The sequence below is a fragment of the Athene noctua genome, chromosome 10, assembly GCF_965140245.1.
Source record: "Athene noctua chromosome 10, bAthNoc1.hap1.1, whole genome shotgun sequence".
Lineage (NCBI taxonomy): Eukaryota > Metazoa > Chordata > Aves > Strigiformes > Strigidae > Athene > Athene noctua.
The window spans coordinates 15,212,845-15,225,309 of NC_134046.1; the positions used below are offsets into that span (position 1 = coordinate 15,212,845).

General features: G+C 35.9%; 1 protein-coding gene across 5 annotated transcripts in view; it reads left to right on the top strand.

The window, feature by feature from the left end:
* The window catches only part of ERC2 (ELKS/RAB6-interacting/CAST family member 2), a 585,639-nt gene that overhangs the window by 254,304 nt on the left and 318,870 nt on the right, over positions 1–12,465 (top strand). For all 5 annotated transcript variants that reach the window (XM_074914417.1, XM_074914419.1, XM_074914418.1 and 2 more), the window contains one exon: positions 11,685–11,822. In XM_074914417.1, coding sequence (XP_074770518.1) covers positions 11,685–11,822 — 138 coding nt within the window. The remainder of the gene's footprint in view (positions 1–11,684; positions 11,823–12,465) is intronic.

A 12,465-nucleotide genomic window follows, 5' to 3' on the forward strand; every position in this document is an offset into this window, starting at 1 on the left:
ATTTTGGACAGTGTAAAACTTAGAAAATGAGTAGCATGAAATCAGATTGACAAGGAGATCTGTTAAGTGATTGGATAGCCTTCAAGTGGAAAAGGAAATTCAGTTACTGTAGGTTTTTCAATGCTAGGTGTAACATTGGCTACAGTCCTGGAAAGGATCTTAGAATATCATAGCAGGACTGTACTTTGAAATGAAGTACAGTTTGTAAGGTTTCTGCATGTTATTCAGAACTCTAAATGATGGCTCTTTCCCATAATTAAAAGGAAATAATTTTCTGGGTGTCTGTTTTCCTGTCAATAATTTTCCTAAGTATGTAAAATCATAACTCAGGATAAGCTGTAGTAAATCATTCCTTCTGTTATTTTCATAAGCTCTTTTTAGTCTTTTAGTGATAGAGACTGTTTCTGCTTTACCGCTTTGTTTTCATTGATGAATGCTTCTCATTAATTTATCGGGACTGTATTGCTTTTTAATAACTACATTGACTTAATAACATATTGTAAAGTGAAATAATTTTATTTAAAATGAGATAATATGCTTTTTATTTTCTTTCTTGTGATACTTTGGATACCAAAACCTAAATATGCTTTCAGAATAGATTGGTCATTTAAATCTTATGTGATTTTTCTATTTCTATATGTTTCCCTTTATATAGCTGTGTATTTTAAAATAATGCACACACCATACACATCTTGTGCTACTTCCCGTTCACATTTTCTAGCATTTTGATTTCTCTGTATTCATGTCTCTGGAAGACTTCCCATACTACTGTCTAACTGGCTCTTGCTCTCTTTCTGCAGCTCTTGAGATGCCTATTCTTACTCTATTGCCTTTGTAGCTTCCCATTTCAGTATTCCCTGTTGCCCAACACTTGTCTGTACAACTTATCTGCTGCCTCTCTCTTCCCACCATCTGTTAACTTTTTTATGAGTTGTGCTGTAACTTTTTTAATCTGGGCAGAGGCCACTAAGTCTTCCCAGTTGAAACAGACATAATAGGAATGACAAGATACAAACTAAAAGGTATATCACTCTTCATCTTAAATGATTTGTATTAAAATTGTGCCAAAGTAGCCTTTTTTCTACATGTGCATTTACATTAGAGTATATTAGAGTATATGTACTTTGGCTTGCATATGACATAGTGTAACAGTATTCCATGCAAAATCTTCTTGTGAAATTCTTACATAAGCTAACATGTCCCGTTTTATATGCACCTATACCAAATAGTACAAAACTGGCCACAAGTAACGAATCATCAGATGTCTTCAAATACCTGAAAGGTAGGGTTGAGCAGAAAGGTATGATTTTTCATGGTTAACTTGGAGAAGTAATTCAGGTCATATTTTCAGATGCTCTCAATGTGCAGTTGGGCTAAACTTCAAAAAAGTTCAGCAATCACTCATTACCCTGTAACATGCGAATTGTTGCGAGATGTAGGAATTCATACTGAACAAACCCAGCTTAAAATCTAGCCTGAATATATACAGACAGTTGTTACAAGAAGCATTACCTTGCTGAGAATGAATGACCATCTTGTCATGTGTTATAACTGGATTTATGTGTTAGTCTATTTTGTACTGTTATATTTACTGTCTGTAAAACACCTATTGCATTTTGAATTATATCACAATAAATAGATATAATGAGAGCAAAAACTTTTCAATGGTTGTCTCACAAGACTATGAGTCCTGCTTAGAAGAGTCCAAGAATCAAGCTGTTTTGTTCGGAAAAATTATTGGTCCCTAAAGAGGAGACAGAGACTGAGTATTTCCAGATACACAAGTGGATAATATCAGCTCAGGCTTCTTTTGGCTAGCTTCCTGGTGAAGGTTAATTTTAGCATTAAGTTCCAGCTCTTTCTCAGCTGGAGTCTGGTAACAGAAGCCAAGCTTTCAGTCCAGGAGCTCCTTTCTGTGTGACAGCCTTCTCCTCTTTTGGCTCAGTTTGCCCACTGACCTGCTTTTATAGCCCTGTAAAAGTGTCAGCTGACGTGAGGGCAGATCCCTTCCCTAAGCAGCCCTAGAGGAGTTTTCTTCTCCTCTCTGTATGAGAGCTCAGCACACGTCTTCTTTCTTAATGTTTGTTGATTCCTCTGAATCCTTCCTGTACATTTGAATCCAGTATTATAGAAGGAATCTGGAATCTTAGAGTAAGTAAGTAAAAATGGGTGAAATGTGGAGACAAGTGATGTTCCTCAGGGGTCAGTACTGGGACTGCTGCTGTTTAACATCTTTGTTGGAGACACAGAGAGTGAGGTTGACTGCACCCTCAGCAAGTTTGTTGCCAGCACCAAGCTGTGTGGTGCGGCTGACACGCTGGAGGGAAGGGATGTGCCATCCAGAGGGACCTGGACAGGCTGGAGAGGGGGCCCCAAGCAAACCTCACGAACTTCAACAAAGCCACGTGCAAGGCCTTGCCCATGGGTCGAGGCAATCCCAGGCACAAATCCAGGCTGGGTCAAGAATGGATTGAGAGCAGCCCTGAGGAGAAGGACTTGGGTGGTGTTGGTTGACAAGAAGCTCATCAGGAGCCATCAGTGTGCACTCGCGGCCCAGAAAGCCAACCATGTCCTGGGCTGCATCAAGAGAAGTGTGACCAGCAGGTCAAGGGAGGGGATTCTCCCCCTCTTCTCTGCTCTTGTGGGACCCCCCTTGCAGTGCAGTGGCCAGCTCAGGGACACCCAGTATAAGAAGGACCTGTTGGAGCAAGTCCAGAGGAGGGCTGCAAAGATGCTCAGGGAGCTGGAGCACCTCCCCCTGTGTGCACAGGCTGAGAGAGTTGAGGGTGTTCAGGCTGGAGAAGAGAAGGCTCCGGGGAGACCTTAGAGCGGCCTCCCAGCATGTAAAGGGGGCCTACAGGAAAGGGGGGAGGGACTTTTTACAAGGGCATGTAGTGATAGGACGAGAGGTGATGGCTTTAAACTGAAAGAGGGCAGATCTAGATTACACATGAGGAAGTTCTTCCCTGTGAGGGTGGTGAGGCCCTGGCACAGGTTGCCCAGAGCAGCTGTGGCTGCCCCCTCCCTGGAAGGGTTCAGGGACAGGTTGGATGGGGCTTTGGGCAACCTGGGCTGGTGGAAGGTGTCCCTGCCCGTGGCAGGGGGGTGGAACTAGATGATCTTTAAGGTCTCTTCCAACCCAAACCATTCTATGATTCTGTGAAATTTTTCCTGCAGTGATTGCATAATAAAATAAACAAACATGCTTGGTTTGGAAGAAGAAAGTATCTTTATTGCTTTTGATCCCCAGTCTTAGCTGCATTTGCTTCTATTTATTGATGCAATAGGATGCTCTCAGTTTATACAGGTACATGAGATAGTAGGCTGATGTTTCCAATCATAGAATAAAAAATTTTTATTTTTCTAGTCACATACAACAGCACTTCATTGCAGCTACTGACCACACAATATGACTGCATATTCTTAGTAAATAATACACATTTTCTCTTAGTGATCAACAGTTCATGGGTTCTTTTCCTTCTTTATGCTATTTTTTTTCCTCTGTTGATTTAAGGGGCATATATATTTTCTTTAGGAATACTTCCAATCTTACTGGGTTTATTTTTATATAGCATAATGATACTTTGTGCTTCTGTACTGTTTTCCCTAAGATTTTACTAATACTCTGTTAATACTCCACACATTTAACAAACTGAATCATACAGAACTTATAATGACATGGGAAATACTTCTACATCATGTGAGTAGATCTCTTGATTCTACCACTGACTTATTTGCTTTCCTCAGCCTACTTTAGGAAAGTTTAATTACTGTGTAACATCTGTTTGGAAGCTTGATATCAACATAAATTTCATGTCTTCGTTAATCATATCCTTTTTGTTCTTTGCAGCTTTACAACCATAATGTGGTGAATGTGTTGACTGGACTATCAAATGGATGGATAGGCAGAGTGAACATATGGGACTAAACTGTTTAGTAGCAAGAATGTCTTCTAGACCTTAAAATATCCCTGTATTCCTAAATCACTTGTCCCTTAAGACAGAGATTTTTGTAAGCAAACCTGATGAAACGCTTGTAGTAGGTTACAATATAAAAGCAACTATTAGTCCCGTTCCGGTGACAGAGCTAAGAGGGATTCAAGGGCTGAAATTTTGTTTGTAGAGCTTCTGTGGCAAGTGGGCTTCAGCTACTGCAAATCTATGAAGACCTTATTTCTTTTCATGTTACTGTACCTGTGAAGTATGTGGGAATTTTGAAAACGGTTCATTTAATTATGCACTAATGGAAAAAGTAAATTTAAGAAATTTCCTTGTTACTTTATGGAGTTCTGATAAAGTATTTGCAATGAAATTCAATATATTACTGCAATCATACTTCAGACATTGTAAATATACAAAAATAGAAATAAAAGTATGAATTTGGTTTTCCCTTTCCGGAATAACAATTAAGTACTGGGACCAATTATTAATACTTTGTAGAATCATAGAATCATTTAGATTGGAAAAGGCCCTTAAGATCATCTAGTCCAACTGTTAACCTAGGTATAAAATTGTACATGAAGTTTTCAGCCTTATTTGTTTCTTTAAAATGAAAGAAAAAAGCAAATTAAAACTGTAAGATACATTGGGAAATAAGTATCTGAAATTTCATTAATGGCTTGGAAAATATTGCAAACTTTGTCGTTTGAGAGAAAAAGATATGAAAGATGTTGACGCAGAACTTGCTGTCATTACTAATAATTCAAACAGGAAGTGTAACATCTGCAAGCGGAGTAATGCCCTGTCCTGGCTATTCTGCTCTCGCCTCCCAGAGGCCTTGTTGGTGCTAGTGGGCAAGCAGTGTGCATTTTATTGCTTTATTTAGTATGCTGGTGACAGTTTTTGCTTGTTAACAAGAAATTGGAGATAAATACATGAGTGAATAGCTTTCATAAAATCTTGGGTATTCCTGGAATACAAGTGGTAACAGTCATGAAGCAAGCACTCTTTTCTCTAGCTCAGAATTTCAGCTGAATTCACAGTGCTCATTTTTTGAAGAGAATTTTTTCTAGCCACTGAGCAAGGCACAGATCAAATTCTCATGCAGTCTTTCACAACTGTCTTTACACAGAGTCTTCCTTAACAAAACTAGTTGTACTTAGTATGTCATCCCAAGACTTGACATTTATTCTCTATGAAATGGTACATTTGGCTTACTTAACGTGTCAGTGCATATTACAAGGGACAGCATAAATCTATGGAGTATATTTTCCCCGGAAATCCTTGATTGACAGTGATAATACTGGATAATGCTAACATTTTGTAAGTATAGAGAAAGATACTTCTTCGGTAAATTATTGGGTTGTGTTGGCTTATTGGAGCTATTTTATACAGAATTGTTTTAAAATGGCATTATATATATTAATACAATAAATGTGATAACATTACCCAACAAAATTTGATAAAAAATAGAGATTAATTGATTTCACTGAGAAAAAATTCATGTCATAAATTCACAAATGCTTCACCTTCACTTGTGAAGTGTAGTATTTTACATTGTGCTATTTATCTGAAAATGCCTATTAGAATTTGAAGCCTTATTTTGCTTAATCACAGTGTAAACATCCTCCCAGCCCAAATCACTTGCCACTTTATTAGAGACAAGTCTGACTATAAAGATGAACAACTTCAAATGAAGCAAAAGGAAAGATGGTTCTGTTATATTGGATAAAATGGGCACGACCAGGTGGTTCTTAATAATGGAAATATAGTGGGTAAAAAAAAGGTCTTTGATGATATAAGAATAATGAACAACCATAAAAGTAATTTTTCAAACCATAGTGTTAATCTGATCAGATGTGTAATCCTAGCAGCAAAAACTTGGATGAGTTTGACGAAGCAGAAAATGTATTGTACAGAAAGGCTGTAATTTTGGAGGGAAACAGTGTACCTCAGGAAAAAAATAATGTTTACCTTTTTTTTTTTTTTTTTTTTAAATTGTGGTCTTATATGTCTTTTCCTGTTTTTTAAACTTGTCAAGTGCAGCAAAATATTGCAGTATTATTTTCTTTTCTGCCTGGATTATGTGAGTTGGGAAGGTAGCAGTGGGGTAATTACTAGCTCCTGCCACTTCTCTATTGCTCTTGTCATCAGGTTGATGTGAGGGCTGATGTCTGAAGCTGCATTTGCTTCATTAGCTCCTTTGTGACAGTCACCGTGCAGCTGCACTTTGCTACTTTGAACTGTAGTCCTGAAGGAAGTTTGAGGTAAAACTTATTTGGACAGATCATCTTTTGTGAAAACCTTGCAGACCCACCGATTTGGAGACTGCTTTCTTCTCAGACACACACCATATCCGTGGCTGGAAATGTTGTTTTACGTAACCTAAAGGGTTATGTAAAATTTATGGACCATTTTACAAGTACCTTTACTGTTTCTGATTTAGTAATCCACTGTCATATTGACAGTGTAGGATTGAGTTGGTCAGATACTTAGGTCCATCTACAATCTCTGATGTTTAAGAAAGTCTTGTGGGGCAAAATAATGAAAGAATATAAAGCTAAAAGGTACTATTGAACCATGAGATAATCTGAAGTACAGTGCTGCTGTATTACTCCAATTTAGAAAATATAAATTTGGAATGTAGTAACAGGAAGACACTCTGGAAATACTTTAAATTGAGAACATATTGTGCAATAGGCAATTATGGCTAAGAAGCTTTGTTCTGCTGAGAAATGATCATGCATTTTGGTAGCTATTGGAAATGCTAGTGAAATACGAGTATTTTGTCATGTCATGATAAGATTAGCAAGCTTTTTTCCAATTACCTTGGTAAAGCCAAAGATTAGCACAAATCTTATGCTTTAATAAATATATTGTTGCAAGCAGCAAACCCCCATTTTATAAGTTTTTTTTATATTTTAGTATAATTTTTTCAATAAAACAATTTTCAGAATCTAAACGTATATGTATTTTGACTTTTGAAAAAATATTCCTAATTAATGCTTGTCTATCTACCTACTTAAAAGGAAGAAAAACAAAGTGAAAATTAGTGGTACTGAATGATGGAGTATTTTGGGGGCTAGTTTGTTTCAAAACAGAAGACAATTCTGCAGTGTCAAACTGTTGAAGCGAAGTTGCCCTTTAATGAATTCATTTTCTTAACTGAAATCCTGCTTGAACTGAAAAAAGTATTAAGGCCATATCCTGAATGTTAGTGAAAAGCTTCCCCCTCTTGCCCCATAGGCTGAAACTTCAGTTAGCTGATGTAAAGCCCGTTAATTTTAAAATGCTTTAACTGACTTGATATTCAGTAACTGTACATAATTTGGTAAAAATTTCTGGCTAAAAATCTATAGTGCTTTCCAAAAACTATACCTCTGTATATTGAACTTTCAGGTAGTAATATTTTTACAGACATGGTAGGGAAAAATTATTTCGTTTGTTTTCTGGATATTTCATTACAAATTATGCATGCGTATGCACACATAAGTGAATGGAGATGTTAGAACATCTATAGATACAACTATATTGCTGAGTCACTACCAAAGCTTGTTTCATGTTCTGGGATATACTGGGATGTTTCTGAAAAGGACCATATGAGACAGAACATCTATTGTGAGTCTTACCAATAAAAATAAATTGTAAGAAGACATTTAGAGTATTTGCATTTGAACAATACCTAATTTTTTCTGTTTCAATAATAGTTACCTTTTTTTGTGTGTGTGTCTTTTTTCATGTATATCTATGAGGCAGCAGCTAAAGTCTGAGAATAAATACTAAGGTTTAAAGTAGTCATAGTTAATGCACATGCTGGATGAATGCTGTTTATTAAATCTCTTCTGCTTGTAATTCCATTAACTGCTTAAAGTAGAATGTAACAGTACTTGAGAAATTGTTCAGTAGAATTTGTTTTCTTGAAATGGTAAGATTTGTTTTTAGTAAATAATGCAAATGATATATACAAAAGTTCTGTTTCCTCCCCTGTGTTTCAATTTTAAATGTAAATTAAAGTAATTTTATATTGTTGATCTATTTCACTGGAACAGACATGACCTGTGTTTTAATATGAAACAAATCTCGAAGTGTTCTGCCTAGAGAAATTTAGAGTAGAGCAAAATTAATTTTAGGCTTAAAAAACCAGTGTTACAAAATACTTGTCTGAGTTGTTTAAAACTCAAATACAGAGCAGAGAGGAATATATATGGAGCTAAGTGTAAGTATATGGCTTTACAGTTTCACTAGCTAGGCCTAAGAAGTCTCTGATAAATTCTCTCTTACACTGTCTTAAACTCTCATATACTTCAATGCATATCTCTAAAGACAGGTTATTATAGCATGGAACATTTTCTTTGATTATATAATTTTCTTGCAAATACCACAGTACAGTACCTTAATCTTGATAATGAAAGTAATTTTCTTTTGAGGACTTGAGTCACTGTAGAATTTTAAAGCTGGTCTGTGGATGAGATTTAATTTAATCCCTTGAGTATTTAAGAAACATTCCTGAGACCATTGCCAAAAAGTGACAAGATTAGCACTTGCAGTTTATTGACAGGATATCTCATAGGAAAGACATTTATCTTTAAGGGTATTGTTTTTAAAAAGGAATAAATTCTGTCTTAAGATCTGGGAATATACACACTTTCTCAAATACAGAAAGAATGGAGCAGTTTCTTTTAATACAGCTCATGGCACAGGAACATAACAGTTTACAGAGGTAAGAATTACATGTTGACAAAACTACATAGTAACTCATTTCCTATCAGATAAAAACGTAAGTGCTTGAGGATTAAGAAAGTCTTAACAGTCCTTGTCATAAATTGAATTCAGGCATGCTCAAAAGTAAGTCATTATTCAGCAATAAAATTACATACATACATGCCTGTACCCAAATATATGTTGGAGAATGACAAAGGTTACCAGAGGGTTTGTTGTTCTTTCTGGGTTTAAAAAACCGAGGAAGAACTAAATCATATCTTGTGTTCCAAGATGTTACCATGTGAGACTGCTCAATCTCTTTGTCTCCTGTAATCGTTTTGAGAGAACACTTGGTGACTAACTGGTCATAAAATCTTGTCTGCATTAGCACATCTTTACTAATCCTGTGCCCATCCCAACAAACAAGCAAATACTCTGTGGTACTGACCCTACTTTCACATACCATAGGGTGGTCCTGTTTCCATCAAAGTATTTCCTTCAGATTTATATAGCACAAAGAGAAGAATAATCAGATCCTTTCCTTATATTTTATCTATGGCCTATGCACTGGATGACTTATTTTAAACCAGTTGTGTTTCAATGGGGATGTTTTTAATTTGCTGCCTGTTCTCTTTACCTCTGAGGAAAGAATTTTGTAAATGCTGAATAATTTTGGAACATGTTGTCTTGGTTAAGGGTTGGATCATATTTTAAATTAGTTTTAAGAGGAAGGAAATCGTGTAAATGCTGTGGAATTCAGATAAGCGCTGTGCATAGGAAATAAGTACTTTAATTTAGGGTGCCTAAAATCGGTAGGTCAAGCTGATGATAATAAAGGAACAGATCTTAGCTTTCTTTCAAAGAACATGTAATCAATATTCACTCTCCTGGTTTATTTCCTTTTTGTTTGAGAATTTATTTTGGAGAAGTTGAAATGTGCAATTGCTTAAGTGTTCCACAGGGTGTCATGAGGTAGTTGTTAGAATCATTAATACTTGGATGAAAGTAAAGAAAGAAACATAGTGTGCAGTCCTCTGAATGCCAGTTAATGTAATTTTAGATGTGACTAATACACATGCCATAAAATAAAAAGTTCTTAACTCATTAACACATGTATCTTGTTTCTGTATCTGTATAGAATATACACACGAAGAAAAATATTACAAGAGGTCGTTTACAAGAGTGAGCTATTCTGTCAGGTCTTCCCAAGAAACCTTTCTATATATACCTTAGTATTTTATAGTTTACAGAGCAAGTGGAATCTTTGGCCCATAGCAGTAATCTGACATACAAAACTATATCTATAAAGAAGAAGAAAAAAAAAAAAAAAAGGTAAAATACTTGTGTTTACCATACTGTTACGAAGAATTTCTACTTGGAATGTGCTCCTGCAAATTGTATTTTATTTTTTATTCAAGTACTCTTAAAATTTAGATTTATTTAAATAAACTTTATACAGCGCACAGAGCTGTACCATGGATTTTATGATTTGTTGATTATAGATCTATATAATGTCAAAACTTAACTAAAGGCTTTTTTCCCTACACATGTATAAAGTAGGAGGAGGAGAATTTTTACCAAAGTATGCCCCAAATCACAGTGTGTTTGATTATGAAGATACATTTTTGCAGATGGAGACCAAATTTTATTGACAGAATGACTTCTGTGGAGCTGCACATGCATTGAATTCAGCTTCAGATTTGTAAAATAATCTTTAAAAACAGTTTAACTGTAATTATGAAGGATCCTGCTTCTGTTAAAATCTGAATTGCTTTAAATGGAAAGGACATTGGCCATGAGAAAAATTATGTTATGAAAAGAACAGCAAAACTTAATTCATTTCAGTAGCAACAGAACATGATCCAAAGTGTAAAATCACTGATGAAAGTAAGAATCTGACTCTCCGTTGATAGTAATAGTTTGTCTAATTTTTATAGCATATTCAAAAGGAGTTTTGAACAAAAGATACCTTATGGATTTAGGCATATTTTGTCATATATATAAAGTGGCATACTAAAATAATGGACTAGTTAATTTTCTTGTTACTGTTTATTTGTGCTAAGTGTTATGGGACAAATTTTGGGTTTATGCCAGTGGCATCATAGTGAGTGACACTGAGAGCATAGGGTAAAGGGGAGGTTGATTCTTCTGACAGACAATTAATAAAATTTTGCATATGTGGCATACTACATGTCCTTGCTGCATTATGCCCAGAAGGTCATAGTGCCTGACAGCCATGGAAGGTGATTGCTATGACAATCAGAAGCTGAAGGCTTTTATTCAGATTTGTTTCCAAAACTCAGATGGTCCTGTGGACAATTTTTTGTGCAAAACTGTGTTTTCTGATTTAAACACTCTAAGTTGTGACCTGTTTAGCAAACCAGTGTGTTTGTAAAAATACCTTAGCAGTATTTTTAGATACTCACTAGAGGAAGAACTGGACCCACTTAAGGCAGTTTTAATATCCAAAAGAGCATGACATACCTTAAATCTTCATGGAGACGAAGAAAGTGAATGGAAGTGGTAGCCTTTGGGGTGTGTGGGGATTTTTGTTTGCTTTTATTTCTGGATTTGACTTTTTGAAATATAAACATCCTGATCTCTGTCCAGGTGAGTTTCCTTTACAGCAGGTCATCGTGGAAGAAGAGGTTTTTAGATAGGTAGGTTATCATCCTGCACAGTTTAAGGCTCACTTTGCCCCTCCCTTTTTTTGTCCTTATTACAACTAGAATAATCTAAAGGGATAATTCCACACATAGTTTGAATTACTGAGATAATGCAGTACCTTAAAATGATTGATATCAGAAAATATTTAGATAATAAAATATCTGACTGCACTGACATTTTTCCTATAATTTATTAGAAAATGATACTTTTTAGCAAAGGAATACATAATAGAAAGGACAGAAAACTGTTGATATTATACCCTGGGAGTATACTGAGGCATATGTATCATATGTGATATGTGTACATTCAATTGATCCTAGTCCACCTTTGAATGTGAAGACAAGGTCGATGAACATTGTCATCTGTTTTTATTTTCAGATTGAAAATCTACAGGAGCAACTTAGGGACAAAGACAAACAACTAACTAATCTAAAAGACAGAGTGAAGTCATTGCAGACGGATTCTAGTAACACAGACACAGCACTAGCGACCTTGGAAGAAGCCCTCTCAGAAAAGGTAATGTTTTCTCATGGAACAGCATTATGCGCTGCTCTTGTGGGTGAAGCATGTTTAGAAAATGTATTTTTAAGTTGGTCTGGCACTGAAACAAAGCCTGTGGGCCTTGTCAGGAAAGCAGGTGGCTCTGTTCTAGAATGAGCAAGGAGTGATTCCTGGCTGAATCAGGACTGAAACAGGACTCTAAACTAAAGAAGGTTGTTCTTTGAAACAAAGCCATAGTGAATGGCCCAGGACATAGGAAGATTTTTCCTTAGTCTATGGGATGAGTGGTTGTTCTCTGAAAGAACTGAAAGGCATGGACACCTGACTTAAAGAAGGTAGAGTTTTGGGTATTTTTATAGCTTTGTGATCTTGATTATCCTGTTCTTTTGTCTGTTAAGCAGAGTCTAACTGTAGAGTCAACAGCAAGTGACCGTACCAACTGTTACCCTGATTTGCTGTTAGAACTATTAGTTTCCTACACTTAATTTATAAGAGAAAATGTATTTCCTGTAATTTATTAGAAAACGATACTTTTTAGCAAAGGAATACCTAATAGAAAGGACAGAAAACTGTTGAATGGAGAATTTTTTTTTTTTTCTTTAAAAACTCTATGCCTTTAATTTGTAAATACCTAGCAGAAGGAATAGATCCGGACTGT